Below are 24,228 nucleotides of genomic sequence, written 5' to 3' on the forward strand. Positions count from 1 at the left end.
TACGCAAGGCTTTATACTGAGGGCTCATGGAGTAAAAAGAGGAAGACCAAGCAGGAATATTTCCTTATTTCTTCCCACCCTCGATGTTATAGTTAGTGTTTCTGTGTTTGGAGAACTCTGAGCAAACAAAACTCCCTGCTGGAGACTCCTCACTTCTGCAGCTGGTAATTGCTGTCATGAGATAGACATTGTGATGTCACAGTAGGGCTACAGAGAGCCCACCATTGTCGGGTGCACTACAGTGCTGCTTCCCAAATGCCCAAGTGTCTTCTACAGAAACATTGCCCTGGGGCTGCAGCAGAGACCGGAGAGTCTCTGGCTTAGTCTGGGTAAACTCTGCCTCCCTCCTACTCCTAGCACTCTTAATTACCTCTGTGCTTCTGCACATTTAATTACCTCTGTGCTTCTCCATCCTCACTGATGGCTGCTGGTGTGTGGCATGTTTGCATGCAGCTGGGCAAGCAGGTCTTGCAAAGCCCTTTTTGGAAGGGATGTCAGAATTATTCCCTGGATCAGCCGTTTGGTGAGACAAGCACAAGGGCCCCCAAGGAACAAACGTATCCCCTCCCTGATGAGCGCTGACTCCTCTGACCTCACACCTCAAAGGCTGACTCTGTTTCCAGATCATACTGGTTGGATTCAGTGTGTAATTTTTTACTGTTCTTATTAGTGACAGCATGGATTGTTTTTAAAGAGCTGCCTAAGCCTTAAAGAAATCTCTGTACATTCAGAAATCTTGTGGAAAAGAAGGAAGGGATGGGCGGGTCGGAACCGCACTGGCTGTTCATAATATTCCTCCTCTGCATTCCAACTGGGAAATCACTCTTGTGTGGTGCCTCTGTTCTTTTGCCACCTAGAAAGGTGGCAAACAATGCGGGATTTCAACTGTCCTCATATTGACTGAGTATATGTCACCTCTGGATAGGATGCAGAGATAAAATTTCTAGACACCATTAATAACTGCTTCTTGGTGCAGCTAGTCCTGGAACCCACAAGGGGAGAGGCAATTCTTGATTTAGTCCTAAGTGGCACACACAATCTGGTCCAAGAGGTGACTATATAGCTGAACCGTTCGGTAATAGCGACCATAATGTAATTAAATTTAACATCCTTATGTGGGGGGTGTCATAAATATAAAGGGAAGGGTAACCACCTTTCTGTATACAGTGCTATAAAATCCCTCCTGGCCAGAGGCAAAACCCTTTCACCTGTAAAGGGTTAAGAAGCTAAGATAATCTCAGTGGCACCTGACCCAAAATGACCAATTAGGGGACAAGATACTTTCAGATCTGGGGCGGGGGGGAAACAAAGGGTTTGTCTGTCTGTGTGATGCTTTTGCCGGGAACAGATCAGGAATGCAGCCTTCCAACTCCTGTTAAGTTAGTAAGTAATCTAGCTAGAAATGCATTAGATTTCCTTTTCTTTAATGGCTGGTAAAATAAGCTGTGCTGGAGGGAATGTATATTCCTGTTTTTGTGTCTTTTTGTAACTTAAGGTTTTGCCTAGAGGGATTCTCTATGTTTTGAATCCGATTACCCTGTAAGGTATTTACCATCCTGATTTTACAGAGGTGATTCTTTTACCTTTTCTTTAATTAAAATTCTTCTTCTAAGAACCTGATTGATTTTTCATTGTTCTTAAGATCCAAGGGTTTGGGTCTGTGTTCACCTGTACCAACTGGTGAGGATTCTTATCAAGCCTTCCCCAGGAAACGGGGTTTAGGGCTTGGGGGGAGGGGGGGATATTTTGGGGGAAGATGTCTCCAAGTGGGCTCTTTCCCTGGTCTTTGGTTAAAACGCTTGGTGGTGGCAGCATACGGTTCAAGGACGAGGCAAAGTTTGTACCTTGGGGAAGTCCTTAACCTAAGCTGGTAAGCATAAGCTTAGGGGGGTCTTTCATGCAGGTCCCCACATCTGTACCCTAGAGTTCAGAGTGGGGAAGGAACCTTGACAGGGGGAAATGCTAAAGGAACTCACCATAGTGGCATTTAACTTCAAAAAGGGGAACTACACAAAAATGATGAAGCTAGTTAAATAGAAATTAAAAGGAACAGTGTCAAGGGTGAAATGCCTGCAAACTGCATGGAGATTATTTAAAAACACCTTAATGAAGGTTCACCTAAATTATAATAATAAAAAAAGTAGTAAGAGGACCCCCTCAAAAAATGCCACCGTGGCTAAACAGTGGAGTAAAAGAAGTGGTTAGAGATAAAAAGGCATCCTTTAAAAATCAGAAATCAAATCCTAGTGAGGAAAATAGAAAGGAGCATAAACTCTGGCAAGTCAAGTGTAAAAGTATAATAAGGCAAGCCAAGAAAGAACTTGAAGAGCAACTAACTAAGGATACAAACTAACAGCAAAATATATTATAAGTGTGTCAGAAGCAGGAAACCTGCCAGCCAGTAGGGCCACTAGGTGATTGAGGTGCAAAGGAGCACTAAAGAAGGCAAGGCCATTGCAGAGAAATTAAATGAATTCTTTGCATTGGGCTTCACTGCAGAGGATATGGGGGAAATTCCCACACCTCAGCCATTCCTTTTAGGTGACAAATCTAAGAAACTGTCTCAGATTGAGTTGTCAGTTTGGAAAAAACTGATAAACAGGAATGCATCACCAGGACCAGATGGTATTCACCCAAGAGTTCTGGAGGAACTCAAATATGAAATAGCTAAACTACTAACTGTAGTTAGGAATAATAATAATAGGAATGTAACCTATTGCTTAAATCAGCTGCTGTTCCAGATGACTGGAGGGTAGCTAATGTAATACCTATTTTTAAAAAAAGGCTCCAAAGGTGATCCTGGCAATTGCAGGCTGGTAAGCCTAACTTCAGTATTAGGTAAATTGCTGGAAACTGTAGTAAAGAACAAAATTATCAGTCACATAGATAAACCCAATATGCTGGGGAAGTGCCAACATGGCTTTTGTAAAGGGAAATCATGCGTCCCCAATGTATTAGAATTCTATAGGAGAGCCAACAAGCATGTGGACAAGGGTGATATCCTTTGACTAAGTCTCTCACCGAAGACTGGGACTGGTCAGCTTAGAAAAGAGACGACTAAGGGGGAATATGAGAGGTCTATAAAATCGTGAATTGTGTGGAGAAAGTGAATAAGGAAATGTTACTTACTCCTTCACGTAACACAAAAACTAGGGGTCACCTGACGAAAGTAACAGGCAGCAGATTTAAAACAAACATAAAGAAGTACTATTTCACACAACACACAGACGACCTGTAGACTTCATTGCCAGGGGATGTTGTGAAGGCAAAAGTATAACTGGGTTCAAAAAAGATAAGTTCATGGAGGATGGTTCCATCAATGACTATTAGCCAAGATGGTCAGGGATGCAACCTTATGCTCTAGGTCAGTGGTTCTCCACCAGGGGTCCGGGGCCTCCTGGGGGGGCGGGGGCATGAGCAGGTTTCAGGGCAGCTGCCAAAATAAACCATAGAGCAGGGCCAGCATTAGACTCACTGGGGCCCATGGCAGAAAGCTGAAGCCCAAGCCTGAGCCCCACCACCCAAGGCCAAAGCCGAAGACTGAGCAGCTTACCTTTGCGGGGGCCCCCCTGTGGCATGGGGCCTGCGCAGTTGTCCTGCTTGCTACCCGCTAATGCCAGCCCTGGCTTTTCATCTACTGGATATACAGAAAACCAGTTGCTGTGGCACACAGGTGAGCCGTGGAGTTTTTATATCATGTTGGTGACAAGGGAGGGGGCTCAGGGAGGGAAAAAAAAAGGTGTCCCTAAATCTCCAACTGCCAGAAGCATCTGGCACTGGTCACTGACAGAGACAGGATACTGGGCTATATGGACCATTGGTCTGACCCAGTATGGCCATTCAGGGCCCCATTGTGCTAGACACTGTTCCCGGCCAATGGGAGCTGTGGGGAGCGGTGCCTGCAGGTGAGGGCAGCGCACGGAGCCCTCTGCTCCCTCCTTCCCTAGGGGCTGCAGGGACATGGTGCTGGCTGCTTCTGGAAGCGGCGCGAGGCCAGGGAGCCTGCCTTAGCCCTGCGCCGTGGGGCTGGAAATCCCGGATTGAAAGCCCTGACAGGCTGGATCCGGCCCGCAGGGCGTAATTTGCCCTCCCTTGTCTTAAAAGATGTGTCTAGAATTTGTTGTGTCTACTGGCACTGAAGGGGACACGTTTTATGGTGTGTCAGCTTTCAGTGCAGAGTGGCTCAATCTAGATGAGCCATAACTTTTCAACTAGATTGGAATGGAATGATCTGCTACCAATATTTGAAAAAGGGCCTCCCATAAAGATGCCCCCACCCCCGTGATAAATCCCTATCGGCTTGATTCTGCTCTTGTGGTGGTTTTACACAGATATAAATCCACTGACATGAGTGGAGTTGCTCCTGATTTACACTGGTGTAAGGGAGATCTGAATCAGTCCATAGGTTCCATTATCCAACCTCTCCCAAAGTCATCCAGTCCCTAAGGCCTGGTACCTACACTTCAAACTTAGGTTAACATAAGCAGTGTTAAGTCAATCTAATAATGTATGTGTCTATGCTACCGAGTCCCTTCCGCCAACCTAAGTAGCCTTTAAAGTCGACTTCTGTACTCCACCCCCGCGAGAGGCATAGCGCTTGATTCAACATCCACAGGTCGACATGGGGACAGTGTAGAAACTGTGTTGTGTAATTCAAATGAATTGGCTTCCAGAAGATGTCCCACAGTGCTCCGCTGTGACCACTCTGGAGAACACTTTCAACTCCACTGCATGTCAGCCAGGTACACGGGAAACAGCAACTCCTCTGTTAAAGCCCCGGGAACTTTTGAATTTTCATTTTCTGTTTGATCAGCGTGGAGAGGTCGCCAGCACAGCTGATCGTGGAGATTCAAGGCTGCAAACGCACTCCAACATGGCGTGCACAGGAGGTGGTGGATCTGATTGCTGTGTAGGGAGAAGAGTCTGTGCAGGCAGAGCTCCGATCTAAAGGAAACACTGACATCTATGCCAAAATCGCGTGGGGCATGGGGGAGAAGGGCTACACCAGGGACACGCAGCAGTGCTGTGTTAAAATAAAGGAGCTTCAGCAAGCGTGCCAGAAGACAAGGGAGACGAACAGTCGTTCTGGTTCTGCCCCACAGACATGCCACTTTTATGAGGTGCTGGATGCGATTCTCGGCGGTGACCCCACCACTGCCCCAAAACGCACCGTGGATACCTCTCGGGAGCCCCGTGTGATCTTGAGCAACTACGAGGAGGACATTGTTGAGGAGGAGGAGAATGTAAGGCAGGCAAGCGGAGGATCCGTTCTCCCTGACAGCCAAGAACTGTTTTTAACCCTGGAGCGCATCCCTTCACAGGACCGGTTGGTGGCGGAGCGTGATGCCGGGGAAGGCACCTCTGGTGAGTACCCATTTCCAATCAAACTGTAGGGGTTACATGCTATTATTTTTTTTGTTTAATTTGAACAAAAAAATAGATGTAGTGGAAACCGGTGGCCACTCCAGCTACGCAAAGGGTGCTCTCCGAAAAAGACTGTTTATGTGTCCGGTGATGGCCCGGGAATCCTCCATGGAGATCTCTAGGAAGCTTTCATGGAGGTACTCTGCAATCCTTTGCAGAAAGTTTCTGGGAAGGGCTGCTTTATTTCGTCCACCACGGTAGTACATTTTCCCGCGCCACTCCAGTATTAACTCTGCTGGCATCATTGCTGCACTCGGCATTGCATCATAACGACCGGGTCTGTACCCAGACGCTGCAGCATCTGCTCCCTTGCTGCCTCAGTCACCCTCAGGAGAGTGATATCGCATAGAGTCACCTAGGGGAAATGGGAGAAGTTTTCAATGCTAGCCCTTAAACCACAAACAATTCAACAAGTCATCCGCCCCCCCATGTGGTGAAATCTGGGGGTCACACAACCATACTTTCCCAAATATCCCATGGTTGTAGTTGGAAGGGATCACCGTGTAGTGTAAGCAGCAAAGAGAAGAAAAAAAAAAGTGGGGGTGGCTTCCTGTTTGTCTCCCTTTCCTCCCCTCCCCCAACCCAGTGCTGCCTCTGTAAAAAAACAAACTATTTGTGGGGCTTTTACGCTCGTGCCTGTCCTCAAGCACCATCCAGGTTGCTACGAGATAGGGGGCTTTTCTCAATTTCCAACCTGTGATCCCAAGGATGTCTTCACAAAAGCAGCAGCACAAGACCTCTTGCCCAGGCCCCGTGGCCTTTCTCACCATGGCTGGAGCAGCAAACACTCTTGCAATAGCCAGTGGCTGGGATTACCTTGTGACTTGCAGTGAAGTGTATTGAGGGGTGTTTTTGTTTAAAAAAAAAACAAAACCTTGCACCAGAAACAATGTATGCACTGTCAGTGGTACCCTTGTGCTTTGCATTCCTTGCTGCTGAAAACTTGTCCGACGCATCCTCCACACCGGGACAGAGACTTTCCCAGATTAGAAGGCGGAAGAAGAAGACTTGGGAGGACATGTTCCGTGAGTTAATGCGTGCCTCCGAGAGTGACAAGATGGAGCTCAGAGCATGGAGGATTACACTGTCCGAGAACCTGCACATGGACAGGAGAGCAGGCAGGGAATAAGAGCATGCCATGCAGGAAGAGATGCTGCGGATTATGAAGGAGCAACCAGACATGTTGAGGCATCTGGTTGAGGTTCAAGAAAGGCAGCTGGATGCTAGACTTCCTCTGCAGCCTATGCTGAACCTGCTGCCGTCATCGCCCAGTTCTACAACCTTCTCCCCAAAACATCTTATGGGGCGGGTGGGCGGGGGGGAGGGGGAGTGAGTTTGGTATCCCTTGCACTCAACACCAGGGGAGGGTACAAAGACCAGAAGGCGCCCATTCCCATACCTTTGATGGTTATTGCAGTGCATCTGTAAGCCAGCTTTCCTTGTTTCTCCCCCTCCATAGTGTTATTAGCCCTCTTGCCCCAGGTGTGTATGTATGTGTGAGATAAAACTTCATGGACTGAGGAGAAAAGGCTCTTTATTCATTTAACACATGGTGGTTGTTGGGGGGTGGAGGTCACAGGGGAGAAAATACAACGGAGGGGACAGTTTTGTAAGGAACACCACAGATAAGTGTCACATTACTCTGGCTCATTGCTGAAACTGGTTTTCAAAGCCTCACGGAGATATAGAGCTCTGCAATGTGTTCTTATTGCCCTGGTGTCGGGCTGCTCAAAATTGGCTGCCAGGCAATCTGCCTCAACCCCCCCTGCCCCACCCCGGTGGAAACTTTTCTCCTTTTGGTTCACAGATATTATGGAGCAGGCAGCAATAACAATGGGGATATTGCTTTCACTGAGGGCTAACCTAGTAAGCAGATAATGCCAGTGACCTTTTAAATGTCCAAAGTCACATTCCACCACCATTCTGCACTTGCTCATGCCTATGTATGATTGAACTGGTCCTTACTGCTGTCCAGGCTGCCGGTGTATGGCTTCATGAGCCATGGAAGCAAAGGGTAGACTGGGTCTCCCAGCATCACAATTGGCATTTCAACATCACCAATGGTTATTTTGCAGTCTGGAAAGAAAGTCCCTGCCTGCAGCTTTCTGAATAGACTTGTATTCCTAAAGATGCACGCATCCCACGTTGATGTCGGTGAAATGGCCCCTGTGATCCACTAGCGCTTGCAACACCATTGAGAAGTACCCCTTTCCGGTTATGTACTCTTTAGCAAGGTGGTCTGGTGTCAAGATAGGGATATGTATTCTGTCTATCGCCCCACCGCAGTTAAGGAACCCTGTCGCGGCAAAGCCATCCACTGTGTCCTGGACATTGCCCAGAGTCACTACCCTCTTCATGGCCCTGCAAACTTGATCACAACAGATCCCCCACAGTAGATTTACCCACTCCAAATTGATGCCCCACTGACCAGTAGCAGTCTGCGGTTGTAAGCTTCCACAGAGTTATCGCCACTCGCTTCTCCACTGTCCGAGCAGCTCTCATTTTAGTATTGCTGCGCTTTGGGGTTGGGGAAAGCTCTTCTCACAGTTCCTGGAAAGTGGCCTCATGCATTCGAAAGTCCTGCAGCCACTGCTCGTCATCCCCTAGCTGCATAACGATGCGGTCCCACCAGTCAGTGCTTGTTTCCTGAGCCCACTGTGTTGAGGCGATGCGTGACTGTCTCCAGCAACTGCGAATTGCTCCGCTCTACGTCTTCCAGCAGGGCTGCTTGCATGGCATCACATTATTCTGCTCAGTGGCTCCTGTATCGGCTGTGTAAATACTGTAGAATAAGGCGTGAGGTGTTTGTAGTGCTCACAACGATGGTGTACAGCTGAGCGGGGTCCATGCTTATCGTGCTATCGCGTCTGTGCAGATAACCCAGGCTTATGAAAAAGGTGCAAAAAAGGCTTGGTTTGTTTGTCGTTGATTTGAGGGAGGGAGGTAAGTGCATCATGGGAGGCGAACGCCATGTTCCCATAACCACCTGCGTCAATGTTTTGGTCCCCTAAGGCATTGGAAGCCGAACCCAAAATTCCACTTGGCTACATGCACTATGGTAGAGCTACCCACAGTGCAGTGCTCCGTGTGTCGATGCAAGCCCTCCTAGTGAGGATGCACTCTGCTGACACAATGAGTGTAGTGTGGACAGGCAAGATCGGCTTGCTTAAAGCGGAGGCTCAATATCAACTTACATAAAGTCGACAACTTTGTAGTGTAGACATGGCTTAAGATTAGAGTTTTAAAGAACAGTGAGTGTTTTTCTGAGCAGGACAGCTTGTTCAACTAGTTGAGAACAAATTGGATTGTAAGGCCTTTGAAGCGGGGACTGCCTTTTACTCTTCATTTGTGCATCTGGGACAATGGGGACCCTAATTCTGACTGGGGCTTCTAGAAACTGCTAGAATGTAAATAAGTTAATAATAGAAGTGGGACAAAAGTTTGAACTTGATGTGCTGGTTAACTGGAGCCAGTGCAGGAATTGAAAGGAGGGTGGCATGGTCAGATCATTAGGATGTGCACTGGGGTAGCTGGATGAGTGATCCTGGTGCCTCTTGGGCCATGGTTTGCATGGACTGGAGGGAGGACAGAAAGGAAGAGATTTCAGTGATAAGGAAAATCAGAACTCAGGGTTTCTGGCACAAATTGATCTCTCATAAATTGGGGGTCTAGGAGTGGGCATGGGACTAAGGAGGCTATAAATTGGTGGGTAACACTTGGGATGAAGATATTTCTGGATTCTTGGGAATGGAATGATCCAATCACTGTAAATGGAATGAATGTTGTAAATTTAGTCTGAAGGGATCAGTAGGAGAATGTTCCTGGCACTGAGAAGCTGCGAGAACAATCTGAAGTTAACCTTTAAGTATATGATGAATTTAAACCTAGGAATAAGTCAGGTTTAAGCTGGAATTAATTCCGAGTTGAAAAAAGTGGTGACTCTACAGCAAAGGTAGCTGGAAACTCAGATTCCTAGAATCTGTGATCTGTATAAAGCTGTTTGTAGGGAATAAACAAATACTCAGGCAGACTGGAAAGGAGGATTTAAATTTCCAGCGTAGGTGCATGTACCGTAGGTGGTCTCCTGCCTTCCAGACCTCTGAGAGCAAACTCCATTTGGAGGTTGCATCTCCGTATTGGGCTGTACTGTTGAGCAACACAGCTGACCTTGAGTTAGTTGGCTGGTTGCCCTTCCTGGCATTTACTGACTGCACATTAACTGCCCCATTTGTCAGATAGTAAAACTATCTCCATTGTTTGTCGTGGAATAAATACGGAATGCACAATAAAAATTAGTAGAATCAGTGTGTGGGTGTCTTCATCCTTTGTGTATAAATGGCTTGCTACACATGAAGTCAAGTGCCAGCCAAAACTCATTGGGTGAGTATTGATTTCTGCTCCCAAAACTGCACTACAAATTTTGCTCAGTGGTGGCAAAAGGCCAGTGTTCAGAATTGTTCTCTGATCTGTTTGGGTTAGATGAGTCACCAAAAATGTTTGTTCCTTGTGTAGAGAACACAGACTGCGTCCTGACTATTGCCAGTGCTTTGCAGGAGACAAACTGCATTGATTGGGGCCGGGGGGGAGAGAAGTGCTGAGATGCCCATATGATGGGTTTAGGATTGAAGAAAAACCAGAGAGAAATGAAAGTCATTGGTAGCAGTTTGGGGAAGAAGGAATCCAGTGACAGTCATAGCAACCTGAGCTTTGATTGTTTCAATTTAGGACACACGTAAACCTCTTGGATTACTGAAATAATGTGTCCACCCGTACAGAATTCTGCATTCTGTGGCACAGACATGCTGAGAGGTATCGGATCCTCATCCTCCAACCCATTCTGTCTGTAGAGTAGGATTGCAGCAAAGGCCACACTTCTCTAAGAGTGAGATTCCTCCACCCTCCCTTATGCTATAAGGCAGGGGTTCTCAACCGTTTTCTTTCTGAGGCCCCCCAAACGTGCTATAAAAACTCCACGGCCCACCTGTGCCACAATAACTGGTTTTCTGCATATAAAAGCCGGGGCCCGGGTTAAGGGGTAGCAAGAAGGGCAATTGCCCAGGACCCCAGGCCACAGGGGGGCACTATGAAGCTAAGTTGCTCAGGGTCCCGGGTTTCAGCCCCACGCAGTGGAACTTTAGCTTTCTGCCCTGGGCCGCAGCAGGTCTAGACTGGTCCTGCTTGGCGGACCCCCTGAAACCTGCTCATGGCCCCAGGCCCCTGGGTGAGAACTGCTGCTTTAAGGCTCACTGAGCTGTTCCCATTGAAGTCAGTGGAGCTACTCATACAGGAAAGTGCTAAATGTCAGACAAGGTGGTATGACAGAATCTGGCCTGAGAGGAGCAGTTAGGTTCATTCCAGTAGGGGTCATATTCTCCACTCTGTCAGTTGTTCCGCTCCCCAAGCATTCATTGCTCTTGTCTCTGAAGGCTCCTGCTGTGAGACAGCAGCTTCCATTTGCTTTTTCCATCAGACCCTGGCATTCTCATCTGATGGCCAAATCTGGCTGGGAAATCAGTGATGCTAGACCTGTGGCGCTCTAAACCATGTGCTCCTGAGGGACACGTGTAGTATCCTGACCAGTGCTCCTCTCCCTCCACCTGCAAATTTGGCAGAAATCGGGAAGCACTTAATCACAGGTGAGCATCTGTTCTCCCTGATTTATACTAGCACTGAGCCATTGGAACAGCCGTGTGAGAGCTACTGGATGCCGCTTCCATTTTGCCTCCTCCCCAGTGCAGGTAAAAAAGAAAGGACAGCTGATTCTGCAAGACCTCTCTCCAAGCAGCCAGTTTTAATATAAACACACATGAACGTGGATCAAGGAGGGAGTAAACCATAAGGTTGTCGTTCCTCTCTCTCTTCCGGTGGGGAAGAGTCTTTAATTCTGGTACTGTACATTTCTGATTATTAAAATCAACTGTCTACATCACTTATGTGTCAGAGAGACTAAGTATGGACATCTCTGAGGCCTGCAAGGCCTTCATATTCAACTGCCCTGTTTAGTTGAAAGAAAGCATATAATTTTGTCAGGTTCCTCAGCAGTTAATGACCTGAGCCTTTCAGTGAGGCAGCATCCGAGGCAGCTGTTGAAGCCACAATAGTACACAAACATCATGCATTTTTATAGGTCTCTGTGCTACGTTACTTTATCTAATCACTGCAACACGAACTCTTCATCGTCCGGGATTGCATCCTGTACATGATGCTTTTAGTAATACAATTTTAATGAAATAACTTTCAATAGGATCTAGCTGGAGGCCAGGATAAATAAGATGGCCTCACGGCGCAGAAATAACTATATGGCATTATAAGAATCTTTCTAGATTAACCTCATCAAGAGCGCTCTTGCTGTGCTTCTGGCACACAAGCACTAAGCTTTCTTAACAGTTTCAGGCTTGCCCCTTCCAGCAGATTGCAGAGCCATTGAGGTCTTCTAGTGCCCTTCCAATTTGTCCAACTAGCAATGTTTGCTGTGAGGTTGTAAGCGCAAGGGAGATAGAAATATTGTAAGAATAATCATTTTGTCCCTCCCCCCCATTTTTCACTGTTTATGACAGCCCCATCAGATATGTCTGCACTTAAAAATCTGCCATGTTTGGTCCTAGTCACTGGGCTGGGACTCAGGAGATCTGAGTTCTAATTCCTGGCTCTGTCGTTCACCAGGTGGATGACCTGGGGCAAGTCACTTTGCCTTTCAGTGTCTGCTTTCCCTGCCATCCTTTGTCTGTCTTGTCCATTTAGATGTAAACTCTTTGGGGTGGGGACTGTCTCTTCCTGGGTTTGTACAGCCCCAAGCACAGTGAGGCCTTGACCTCAAAATACCAGTAAAAATGGCTGTGCCTCTTGTCTCTCTTTCTCCTCATCCAATGCCACAAACAGTTACTCTGTGTGGAGAGGGTCAGCCAAGGTCCACACTCATTGTAACAAATTCCTAATAATGCCAGGGATCAGCCATTGTTTTCTATAAATGGTGCCAAATGCTGTGACATTGTCTGCCCACGTAGGACAGCTGTAGGCAACTGTGACTGGGGGGCGGGGGGGGGGGACAGTCATATTTGACATGTCAGTGTCAGACAAGGCAGATTAAGCACGGACCCAGGTTTAAATAAAAGCTAGAATGGAACATTTCTTTGCTTGTTATTTTTGCCCTTTCCTGTGCTGCAGACAGAGATTTCACCCTTCCTTACCGTACCCTCACTTCTTATAAAAGTGATGGTAGTAACAGGAGTTTCACAATCTTTTCATGTGTTTAAATGTCACAACCTCCCTGTGAGATAGGGAAATATTATCCCCACTGTGCTCAAGGTCATACAGGAAGTCTGAAGCAGAACAGGGAATTGAATCCATGCATCAAGTACCCCAACCACTGAAGTGTCTTTACTCTCACATCTTGTGAAGTCATCACAGCTCTGGGTATCTTGTTTCAGAGTTGATTGGTTAGACATCCTATATTAAAGTAAATGTCCTTCCCTGTGTTACCAGATGTATTAACACTGAAGGAGAGGACTTTCCATATCTACTTACCTTTCACCATTGCTGCTGTGGGCTGATCATCTTTTTACATTTTCACCCAGTTTTTAAAGTGGAAATAGGCTTATGTTTCCAATCGATCTTTCTCCCTCGCCCGGGCACTGACATAATCCTGCATTGTTCCAAACTGAGTTTCAGTCTAAGCAAAAAAACACAACAACCCTGTTTTCATCAACATTACAGAAAAAATGGAAACTCTTTCTGAATATTAAGCTTTTTTGAAACACGTGTTCTCATTTGCAGTGGTTTAAAGTGCCTCACTTGAATTACTGTTACATTTAAGGGCCCAATCTGGAAAACACATGTATGTAAGCATGTAAATTTACTCTGATGTTTCCATTGATTTTACATATGTAAGTAATTGCTAGATTGGGTCCTATTTTAGGGTAATTGAGAGCATAATATCTTTTACTCTTTAACCAGTACCTATCTTCTGGTCCTAAAGTACCTGCCACTATTCATCCTTTTCAAGGTTTTCTCTGTTGGTAACGCTGACTGGTTCTGCAGCAACAGCCTGATCATTGTTTAATGGGGTTTAGATCAGGCTCCAAATAAGCTTACATTGTAGGGTAATTCATGAACAAATCATGGATTTTTTTTTTTTGTTCTTTCTCACTTCAGAAATGGTTAATACTTTTTTTCGAGAATTGTTATTTAGAATTTGGATGACCACCTCAGCCAGGTTATAACAGTGTTAAGATAGGTAACATTTTGGGCCTTTTAAAAGTAATCTTTGAGATTAATTTTTTTCAAAAGGCAAAAGTTTAACGACCAGGGGTTTAGCACTGGCTGCAATACAGCTTTTGATTAGCTCTCCAAAACCAATACGACTGTGGCTAATTTTTTTTTTTTAGCCTTAGAACCGATCTCTTTGATATCACAAATTCCCTGCTCTACAAACATTCACACTAATGGAGAAGGGAAAAAATTAGGAGCCAGAACCTCAGCTGGTATCAATCGGCATAGCTCCACTGATGTCATCTTATTGGGAAGGAAACTGCAATGGAGATACGCTGATTTCCCCCACTGAGGATCTGGCCCCTAGCTATTATTTCCAAAGCTTGTTAAATACAGTTGTCTGGAGATAATAAATTTTACTCCTTGAACCAACACACTTTCCTTCCCCAAAGCAATAGGCATTTGCTTAATCGACAAGATGCCAGTAGAAGAAGAGAATTACAGAACAGTTAACTGAGGAGAGAATTTTAATAAGTGCTATTTTGTTTCCTCGCAACAGAAAACGTATGAGAGAAGAGTGGCTGCCAAAGTCTTATCTATGTGTTATCCACTTGTGATCCTTTGTTTGGCGCCTGAGTTCAGAGCCAACACAGGGGAAAGCAATCTGTATCAGTGAGTTCCCAGGCAGCATTGAGGTGTGGAAAAGCAGAGGGGGATGTTGCCAATTTTTGTAGCAGTATTTTTTTTAAAAAAACAACAGAACAATAAACTAAATCCCTGTATTCAGTGTAACAGAAGATGAGCATTTTAGTCTTGGGGATGGTTTAGAGTTCTAAGTGTCAGGAGTGAAATACATGGATTTCCTGGAATCACAGGTTTAAATCCCAGAAGAGCTGACTCAGCCCTTCAGCCTTCTTAGGTAGATAAATTGAATAGTCTGCAGTTTACTCCTTGCTTGACTGATTATTCCCTAATGGTAAGGACCAGGATGCCTGGGCTCTTTCATCAGGTCTTCCACTAACACACTGTGTGATCTTGGGAAAATCACTTGGCTTCTTTAGACAACATTTTCAAATCTCGGTACCTATAGTTGGGCATATAAATAGAAGTGGCCTGAATTTTTGCAAAGGTGCCAAGCACTTGCATCTTCCATCGATTTGTGGGTGGTCTGCAATTCAAAAAAATCAGGAGCCTAAATACAGATTTAGAAGCCTAACTTTAGGCAGCCCAAGTTGAAAATTGTGGCCTCTGTGCCTCAGTTTACCTATCTGTAAAATGGAGACAGTAATGCTGACCTACCTCACTGGAATGTTGCAAGGCTTAATTATTGTTTTTAAAACACTTGGAGATCCTTGGATGGAACATTTTCTCTAAGAATAGACATTTTCTAATGTGTCCTTGGCCAAAATTCTTGTTTAGTGAGCTGTTTATGAGCAGGCATCTGCAATACACCCTGGCTGTGACTGAATATCAGTGATGCTATATTAAAATAGGTGTCCTTCATATCCCAGCTATAGTTTAAGTGCCCTGAAATCCATTAGGTTGAAAGATTCTATATTAAAGTAAAATATTATCCTTAGGATGCAGGTAGTAAAGCACAGGAAATGAGTACTGTATCTGTCTGACATTTTTTAATCTATCTAAATTGTCTAAACAGTTTTATTATTCCAAAGCACTAAAATATGTGGTCACCACGGTTCTAAGCACTCACATTTGAAAATGTTTGCTGCAGGAAAAAAATCGAATGCAACTGCTATAAATGTTATCTCCTAACGTACATCTGAGAGATGCACAGTCAGTGAGGCAGTGATGTTACAGAAGTCAGAGAATGTTCTAGAGGATCACCCCTGAAAGCAGCACCTGAAGAGAACTATTGACAGCCAGTCTGCAGCCATGCTTGTGAGGGGAAGGAGGCTGTTGGCAGAAGCACTAAGGAAGGGTCTGCTTCTAATTAACATCCTGTCATTTGCTAGTCTTGCTGCTCTCACTAATGAGGGAGGGTCTAGCATACCCTGCTGCTGTTTGCCATCCACAAGATCCAATAAATGCCTACTGCTGTTTCCTTGTTAGGGTCTCCATGGCCACAAAATCCCATTGCACAAGAGACATGAGGTGAAAAGAGAGACAGAGAAAAGTGTGAGGAAGCTCTCTTCTGAGAAGTGCTGTTGTCTCTCTCTTTTAAAGTCGTACTCTTTGATAGCCTCTCTTAAGCAGAAGGCCAAAGGTGTAGGAAGGATGGTCTAGTGCAGTGATTCTCAAACTTTTGTAGTGGTGACCCCTTTCACACAGCAAGCCTCTGAGTGCGACCCCCACTCTTATAAATTAAAAACACTTTTTTTATATTTAACACTATTATAAATTCTGGAGGTGAAGCGGGGTTTGAGGTGGAGGCTGACAGCACACGAGCCCCCAAGTAATAACTTGACGACCCCTTAAGGAGTCTCAACCCCCAGTTTGAGAATCCCTGGTCTAGTGCATTAAGTACTGGACTAGGACTCAGGAGATCTGGATTCTGTTTCTGGCTCAGCAACAGACTTCTTGTGTGTCTTCGGGCAAGTCATCTAATCCACCTTGTGCTTTGGTTGCTTGTCTGTAATATGGAGATGATACCTCCCTACCTCACAGGGGTGTTTTGAGAACAGAATCCTTTCTAGATTGTTAGGCACTCAGATGCTATGGTGATTAGGGCCACATAAACCTAATCTACCTCTACATCTAGGTAGAAAGCCTGGAAGGATATTGGCTAAGCCCTCGAGTAAAGCAGTTTAGGGGTTCTACTGCCCAGCTGGAATGACAACCGGAAGTTGAGGGAGCGTGGAAGTAATTTCTCTCAGACCACCACTAAAAGTAATGGAAAGTACCTGCACACTGGAGCCAAGACAGACCAGAACGGTGAACAGTGTCACTATTGGCCTAACCACTCTGTGTCTTCTGGCATCTAGGAATTTGTTTGTGAGTCTGCCTGCTCCCACTGGGACTATATTATATCCAAAAAACTGATATTAAATTAACATTAAGTTTGCAGAGGTAAGCACCCCAAAGATTTGCTTGTGCAGCCTTAATTCAGCCCCACTATGCATATGATAGTATTTAATTTCAGTTCCACTGTCTCCCTCTGCTTCTCCGTGTTCCCCATTCCTTATCAGGCCTCTGTCTTCTAAGATCCGGCTGTTCCCTTCTCTTCCTTGCTTAACAGAGGTGCCAGCAGCAGAAGCATTAAGGGCACGAGAGACAGAGAGTGAGAGAGAGATTCTCCCTGCTTGCAGTTCTAGCACCTGGCACCACAATGTCCCTGAGTGGCAATTGTAGAGAAAGTCCTGTAATCAGCCCATGCAGCCCTGGGATGGAGCATGCTCATTCACTCTGTGGGAATGATGCATGTGCAGTCTGGACACACGGAGTGTTGTGGGCCTGGAGCATGCTTATTACAGACAGAATCTTTGGCGCTAGTTCTCTCTACTCTAACAAGTCTCTACTGAGCATGTGCGAACCATAACTTTTTCAAAGGATTGTAATTTGGCCAAATTTGAATGATTTCATGGGAACAGTAGATAGCACATCCCTGACATCAGGGTGACGTTCCTGCCAAATTTCAAGCCCCTGCGCCAAAACATTGAGCTAGAGCTGCTAAAATAAATTCTGACAACTAATTTGTTAATATGGACAAAACAATGTATTTTTCCCTCATCTGTTTCTTGGCTAAACAGCTAATCTATTTTTGCTGAAAAATTCCATAAAGATCAGCCTGAAACAGATACTCAGCATGGAAAACTTCAGCCCGAATTATTAAAGTTGACAGAGTTATAAGCACCTATAAATTTGCTAACTTGCATGACAGTCCATTATATACATCTGTTTCCCTCTGAGATGAGCATTTCAGGGGGGCAGTTACAGGGATTTTTGTGGAATGGTTCTTGGGCATGGTACTACCTGTTAAGCATAAGAAATTATTGTCTACTGGGCCAGTAGGTACTGTCCCCTCTTACATGCGGTATACAGTACTGTAGCGGGTGCATTAATATGTCCTATAATAATATGATAGAATCATTGCTAGTGCTGTTTTGTGAGCAGTTTCAGATGTGTAATATATAGATTATATCAAATCATTTTGGGGACAGAGGGACCAAAGCTAAAAAGAGAAGAGTATGGCAAAGTGGACAGATCACAGGACTAGGCACCAGGAATTCAGTAATCTGAATATTGACCCTCATGCACACGGAAGAGTGTTCCTCTAGCCTTCCTCACTGTAGTAACCAAGAGCCTGATCCTAAAAGCTGCTAAAACATAAAGCGTGGCAAGTGCCCAGCACCTCCTGGGATTGGAAATTCCCAGTCTCTTTAAATGGGGGTAATTATACTTGGTTACCTCACAAGGGTGGTGGTGAGGATTAATTAGTTCATGTGTGTGAAGTGCTTTGATGATTAAAAAGGGTAGTGGGAGAGAGAGAGAGAACTATCACTCCTCCCCCTCTTCCCCACCCCCTCAAACATTTCTGCTGGGATAATCATTTTCAGACAAACACATAAAAGCCTGAAGTGAGTGAACGCCCTGTCCTGTGTTGTACTAACTTTCACATGGTGTCAGAGGGGAAGAATGGCAGATTAAGAGTAAAAGGCACAGAGACCAAATTGTGTGTGTGAAAGTGTATGTGTAAAAGAAAGCGAGAGAGCCTGTGTATGTATTTGACAGTATAGCTGAGAAGATGATAGTTCAGTGAGGACAAATGAAGTTGAGAGTTCAGGAAATTAAATATCTGATCTAGTGTTAGAAGCAGAGAATTAAGCATCATTGGCCAAAATCTGGATTTATCTGCTCCTACTCAGAGTATGTTTGTGTACTTTTTGGGCATCTTTTCAAAACATGTTTAGAGAAGTGGCAGCAGAGTACCCACCCACCGTGTTTTGGTGCCAGGGTGGGGTAGGGTGGGAGGCTATAAGATGTATGCAGGTAATTCGGCTTGTACGCTAGGTTAGAATGGGTTTGACTGGGGACAGAATTTCCCATGATCCCCACTATACACAGGCCCTCTTTCTCCCCCTTGCCTAAGGGATGAGGTGGTGGAGATGGGGTCCAGACAACTCTGCAGACTCTGCTGTTTATAATCAGCTTTTAAGGTGATTTAGGATCTTTTTGGATGCAAGCTGCTATATAAATGGAAGCTGTTACCACTGTTACACTAGTTAGCTATTGCTTCCAGATGAGCAGTAAGGTGGAAAATGTAATGCATTTGAAAGGTGAACTGTACCAGCATCCAGAATGACTAACTGGATTTGAAGAGGAAAATTCTCACTCTTCCTTTAAATTGTTTGGGAGCCCAGGCACTCCCTGTTTGACAGGGCCACTCCCTTCAGTGCTACTCAGTCCACAAAATATTAGGAGTAAAGCCAGCGAGAGAGCCGTCTCTCTGAAGGATCCCAGTATTTCCTCCAGTTTGCCACCTTCCTCTACTCAGTCAGAGAAGCTGTAGCTTCTGAGCTGCGGAAACGTTACAGCTTGAGAGCACAAATGGAACTACAAGTACCACTACATCACACCTCTGGAAATTGCAAAGGTTTGTCCCAAGGTAGCTCTGCTGTGGAAACATCTCATGATAAATTGTATAGTTTAAATTGTACAAGGGACATTGCTCTTAATTTTTAAAGACAGGAAACAGACCAAGGAAGTTCTGTTGAACAGAGCTAGGGTTATACGTTAATTAAGCTATTTTTTCTAGTGTGTCTTGCTGGAATCTTTAAACCACTGATCCCTTTCCTAGCCCTGCTGTTTTTTTTTTTTATCACAGCTGTTATATGGCTGGACTCTGAGTTGTATGTTTGAGTTTTCTCCCTTAAACGAGCTCTTTAATAGGATATTGAGCAGCTGTCACTGATAGCAACACTTTCCCCTCGTGCATAGGTGTTGGAATATTTTTACTATAGATAGTAAGTGCAGAATGCTGGCATGTACCTGCTTGTTAAGAGTTACTAGAAGATGAGTCTCCCTGGACTCTGTTTAAGAATAACAAATGAAAGTTGGCTTAGCAACAGTTCTTGCTGATAAGATGTAACATACAGATACCGGCTTCCTTTTTGCTATGCACAACGAGACTAGCTACTCCGAAGAGGCCCAAGAACAGTAACCTATTAGTCAGTTGCCTTCTCCAGCCCCGAACCCTATTAAAGGGCAGGGTGTGTGTGGATTTTAAAAATATATACTAAGCATTCTTAATTAACACCACTTCTGGGTGGCCTCTTGGTAACTGTTCAGCTGTGTTTGTGCAAGCTGGTCTGCCTGGGCAGTGACATGGAGCCCCACTGACTTGAGGAATAAGAACTGGCAGGGTTGGGGCCTTGGACTGTAAACTTTTCTGGGCATGGACTGCCTTTATTTGTATCTGGCGGCAACACCAAACCAATGGTGCTTAACAACTAATAAATCACTGGTGTGTGCTCATTTCACAGATGTTGTTTGTGGGACTGAGGCCCTAAAGAGCATGTGTGTATGTACGTATATCATATATTAAAATAGTATGCCTTTCTGTGCCTGTGTATATATACTGCTCTCCTCCCTGAGCAGGTGTGTTGGGAATAGGTGGAGCCTTGGATCCATCTCTCCATGGTTGTACTGGCCAATGGGGATAGTAATCTACTCCTAATCTGGGACAACAGTAGATTAAAACCTCTGTTCTCCCATTGCTCCAGTCAGAAGGGAATCATGATTTCCTTCCCTGCACTGCTGCTGGGTCAGGATTAGTCAGGAGGACTAGAAGGAAACTGATGAGTAAAAAACCTAATTTATATGGTCACTGTTTATTGTCTTTGGTTCTCATCACTTCACTTAGCTGGGGAGTAAAAACAAATTAGTCTGTTTTATTTCTGTCATGTTTTACTCACTGGTTCTCATGCACTAGCAAAATAGTTCAGAGTTTGTTTTACAAAACTTCTATTTTGAATCTGAGTTGCCTGACCTTGTTTTGCTTTAGTGACAATCCAGTAAGCAGCTAAGGAAAATTTGAAGACTTTTGCAAGTCCCATAGAATCAGTTGACTGGTTTTGGGAAAAAGTTCTGTAAGGCTTTGGAATCCACAGAAAGCATAGTTGCAAAATTATAATAGGTTGATTTTGTAGCTCATTCACAGTTAAAGGGAAAAAACTGGAAGCTGCCAAGCTAATTCCAGATTGAAAATATGCATGACATATGTTTATAACATAAGGGTTTCCACTGATAAGCCCTATGCTGGTCAGCACCTCTTTTAATTGATTCATCTGAAAATATTTCTCAGTAATGCTAGAAGAAGCTCATGAATCAGTTTTCATTAGCAGAATTTTGCAGTCTTTTTTAAATGAGCTTTTTATTTGCTTAATTATGGACCCGATCCTGCATCATATTAGGAAAAGATGCCATTGAAATGGAATAATATGTTACAAGCATGTGACATACCAAAACAGATGATGAATGGAGAGGGTTTGGACACTGACCATTTCTATGGCTCCCTGTAAATCTATCAGATATACAGTGAAGAGTACAGTATAAGTGGAAGAAAATTAGCTTTTGCCTTTGGGATTGAGGGGGCTTCTTTGTGTTTTGCTTCCTAATTATAAATCTATTGTTTTCATCACACTCATCTGTTTAAATGAACCGGAAAAGTTGAAAATGTCCATTGTGGAAATAGGTGCCTAGATACCAAAGAAGAAAAGCATTTTTCCACTTGGGCTCATCAATGCAATTTGTCTTCAGACTCCATTGGAATCCCTAATTATCTTTGAGTATCTACTTAACCTTAAGTCTTCAGGTCTTGTGTTCAGTTCCCTGTGGATGCTTTTAGTAGCAATCAGCGCTTTCCATCTTCCAATGGATAACTGTATGATCTTCACTCACATTGTCACAGCTAGATTTTTGAATGACATTCTCAGATCCTTTCCACCAGTGTAAAGTTCACACCTCAGTGCGGCCTCAATTTTGTTTTATCGTCTCTCAGTAAGACTCCCGTTGAGCTGCTGGCCACATGCTCTATGGTGGCCTTTCTGGCAGCTATCACATTGGCCAGAAGAGTCAGTGAACTGGAAGTGCTTATGGCAGGCCCACCATATACTACCTTCATCCTATATGTCATAAAGAAAAGGTCTCACTACGCTCCCACCCCAGATTCATACCCAAGGTAGTTTCTGAGTTTCATCGGTCAGGTCTTCCACTTACCTATATTTTCCTAAAACACATGCCTCAGAAAAGAAGAGCATGTCTGGAGGGCTTTAGCCTTTTATCTATAAAGAACAAAGGATATTAGAAAGACACCTAAGCTATTTGTTTCCATAGCAGAGTGATCAGGGGGTTAACCTATACTGGCACAGAGACCTTCAAAATGGATCTGGGGTTGTATTACTCTTTGTTACCAGTTAGCTGGCATTCCCCCGAATGGGTAAAGGCTCATTCCACTAGGGGCTAAGCCACTTCAGCCACATCTCTGAGAGACATACCTATGCTAGAGATACATAGGGCAGCTACTTGGAGCTCTTTGCAGACCTTCACGAGACATTATGCCCTGCACAGTCATCAACTGGGATACAGCTGTGGAGATAGCAGTACCACAGTCAACTGTCACTTCTGTGTCTCCTCACCCACCACATTGTTTACTACTTGTTAATCTCCCCTGTGTGAAATACACATAGGGACCATCACTCAAAGAAGAAATGAAGGTTATTTACCTGTAGCCAGAAGTTCTTCAAGATGTGTGGTCCCTATCTGTATTCCACTACCCGCCTTTTATCCCCTCTGCTGCGGATTGTTTGCACTGCGGTAAGAATGCAAAACTGGAGAGGCGTCACTCACACTGCCCTTTACATCCTTGGTTACGAGTGTGAGAAGGGCAACAGTGCGCGTGTGGGCCAACAGATACTGCTTGCAAGAAATTCCAGACTCAAGTGCATGATGTGCATGCATATTTCACGTGTGGAATACAGATTGGGAGCACACATCTCAAAGAGTCTCTAGTGACAGGTAAGTAACCTCCATTTTTTCAGGCAAGCAGACTACACCATGGTGTTAGAAATTTTATTTCTATCCCAGTCCACTCAAGCTTGACTCTTCTGGTTTATGATGCCAATAGAGAATCTCTGGTGGCATTGTAGTTGTAAGACCTCATTGCCTCTAATTTATTCTTACTATTATGGCAACTTTGCAAGCTGCTGAGTGCCCTTAATTCTAATTTAAGTCAATGCTAGGTGAGGGAGTTCAGGATCAGGCCCTTTAATTTAACAACACGTTAGGATAATGCTCATAGTATTTTTCTCTCCAGTTACGCTTACATTTTCCAAAGGGTATGCTATTTCCAAAAGTAGTAACCCAGACGTATATCTTAATAAGTTAGAGACCATTATGTGTTGGGTATAACTAGTAGATCATGAGCCAACTGTGGTTATCCTGCATACGAAGGGCATATTTCTCCATTTCAGGGTCCTTTCAACTCCTGATTGCATATGGTTGTGGTTGTTCCTTTCCACCCCTGTGTCATACTGTACTTCTCTGTTCATATTAACTGTCAGGAAAAAACAAATTCTACTATCATATGTTTCTGCAAAGCAAGACAATTGACACGAAAAGACAATAAGCACCATTTACCCCTTTGTATGACTGTGCTAACGAACAATGCACTAGAGACTTGTGTGAAGGAAACTAAGGTCCAGATCCTCAAACGTATTTAAGTGCGTAAGGATCTGGGCCCAAATGCCCTACTGGTAAGAAATTAGCATCAGAAATCTGTGGTTGGGTCCCTTGTAGGTCAGCTGACGGATCTGGAAACCCAGAGATTTTATAGCATGTACAAATCATGAGCCTGGTTCTCTCCCCCGCCCCCTCCCCCCACGCCTCCAGTTGTGACTCATTGGCTTCAGTAGATTTTCTCATGATTTCAAAAGGGCAATTAAACTGGTGTCAGTTTTGACTAGCCGATGGCATGTGAAGATCATTTCAATCGGGGAAAAAAGTAGACAACTATATCAAACCAATAAGAATGATTATGAAGGGTCTTGAAGACAAGATAAGATGGTTTTTCAGGTTGCCACCATTTTAGACGCTGCTTGATACGCTGCCACCAGCCTATGTCATCCTGTTCCATAAATCTAATTAACTGAATTCGCTTGGAAATTTTGCCCCTGCTATGTCAACGTGCCTTCGAGGGTCCTGGCTTATGTTTGCCCTGTATGGAACATGGCTCCTCTACAAAGAAAGGAGCCAATAACATGGACATGATCTTGCTCAGCTATCACTCTTCTGATTTTTTAAGGTAATGGATCACCACTGTGTGTGAACTGCTGATGTGTTAATTACAAGATAGCATTGCTGACCATGAAAGGAAGGGCTCAGCAGTACAGTAGGATTCATTTAATTACGGGACAGATCTGATGTCATTTTTGGCAGCCTGGAGCAGGGTCCTGACTTCCACCACATAGAAAGGTAACCTTCTATTCTTAGTTTTGTTTTTGACAAACATTGACAAAAAGATTGTTTCAGACCTCTAATGGGCACTTAAATTAGTGCTTGGAGCACTGAGGAAGTTGTGTGTCCTACCTGTTGCTAACTGCATTTGCGTCTTGTTGTGAGGATATGTGTATTAGTCCTTTA

At 44.5% G+C, this 24,228-nt stretch overlaps 1 protein-coding gene across 4 annotated transcripts in view; it reads left to right on the forward strand.

The window, feature by feature from the left end:
- The window catches only part of ABLIM1 (actin binding LIM protein 1), a 307,714-nt gene that overhangs the window by 49,745 nt on the left and 233,741 nt on the right, over positions 1-24,228 (forward strand). The window contains exon 1 of one of the 4 annotated variants that reach the window (XM_043550676.1): positions 19,054-19,183. The exons of the other annotated variants lie outside the window; for them this stretch is intronic. Within the exon in view, the coding sequence (XP_043406611.1) occupies positions 19,138-19,183 (46 nt within the window). The 5' untranslated portion in view covers positions 19,054-19,137. Of the gene's footprint in view, positions 1-19,053; positions 19,184-24,228 lie in introns of those variants that run through there. 4 annotated transcript variants of the gene reach the window in all.

Source organism: Chelonia mydas, chromosome 7 (genome assembly GCF_015237465.2).
Source record: "Chelonia mydas isolate rCheMyd1 chromosome 7, rCheMyd1.pri.v2, whole genome shotgun sequence".
In the NCBI taxonomy this organism is placed as follows: Eukaryota; Metazoa; Chordata; order Testudines; family Cheloniidae; genus Chelonia; species Chelonia mydas.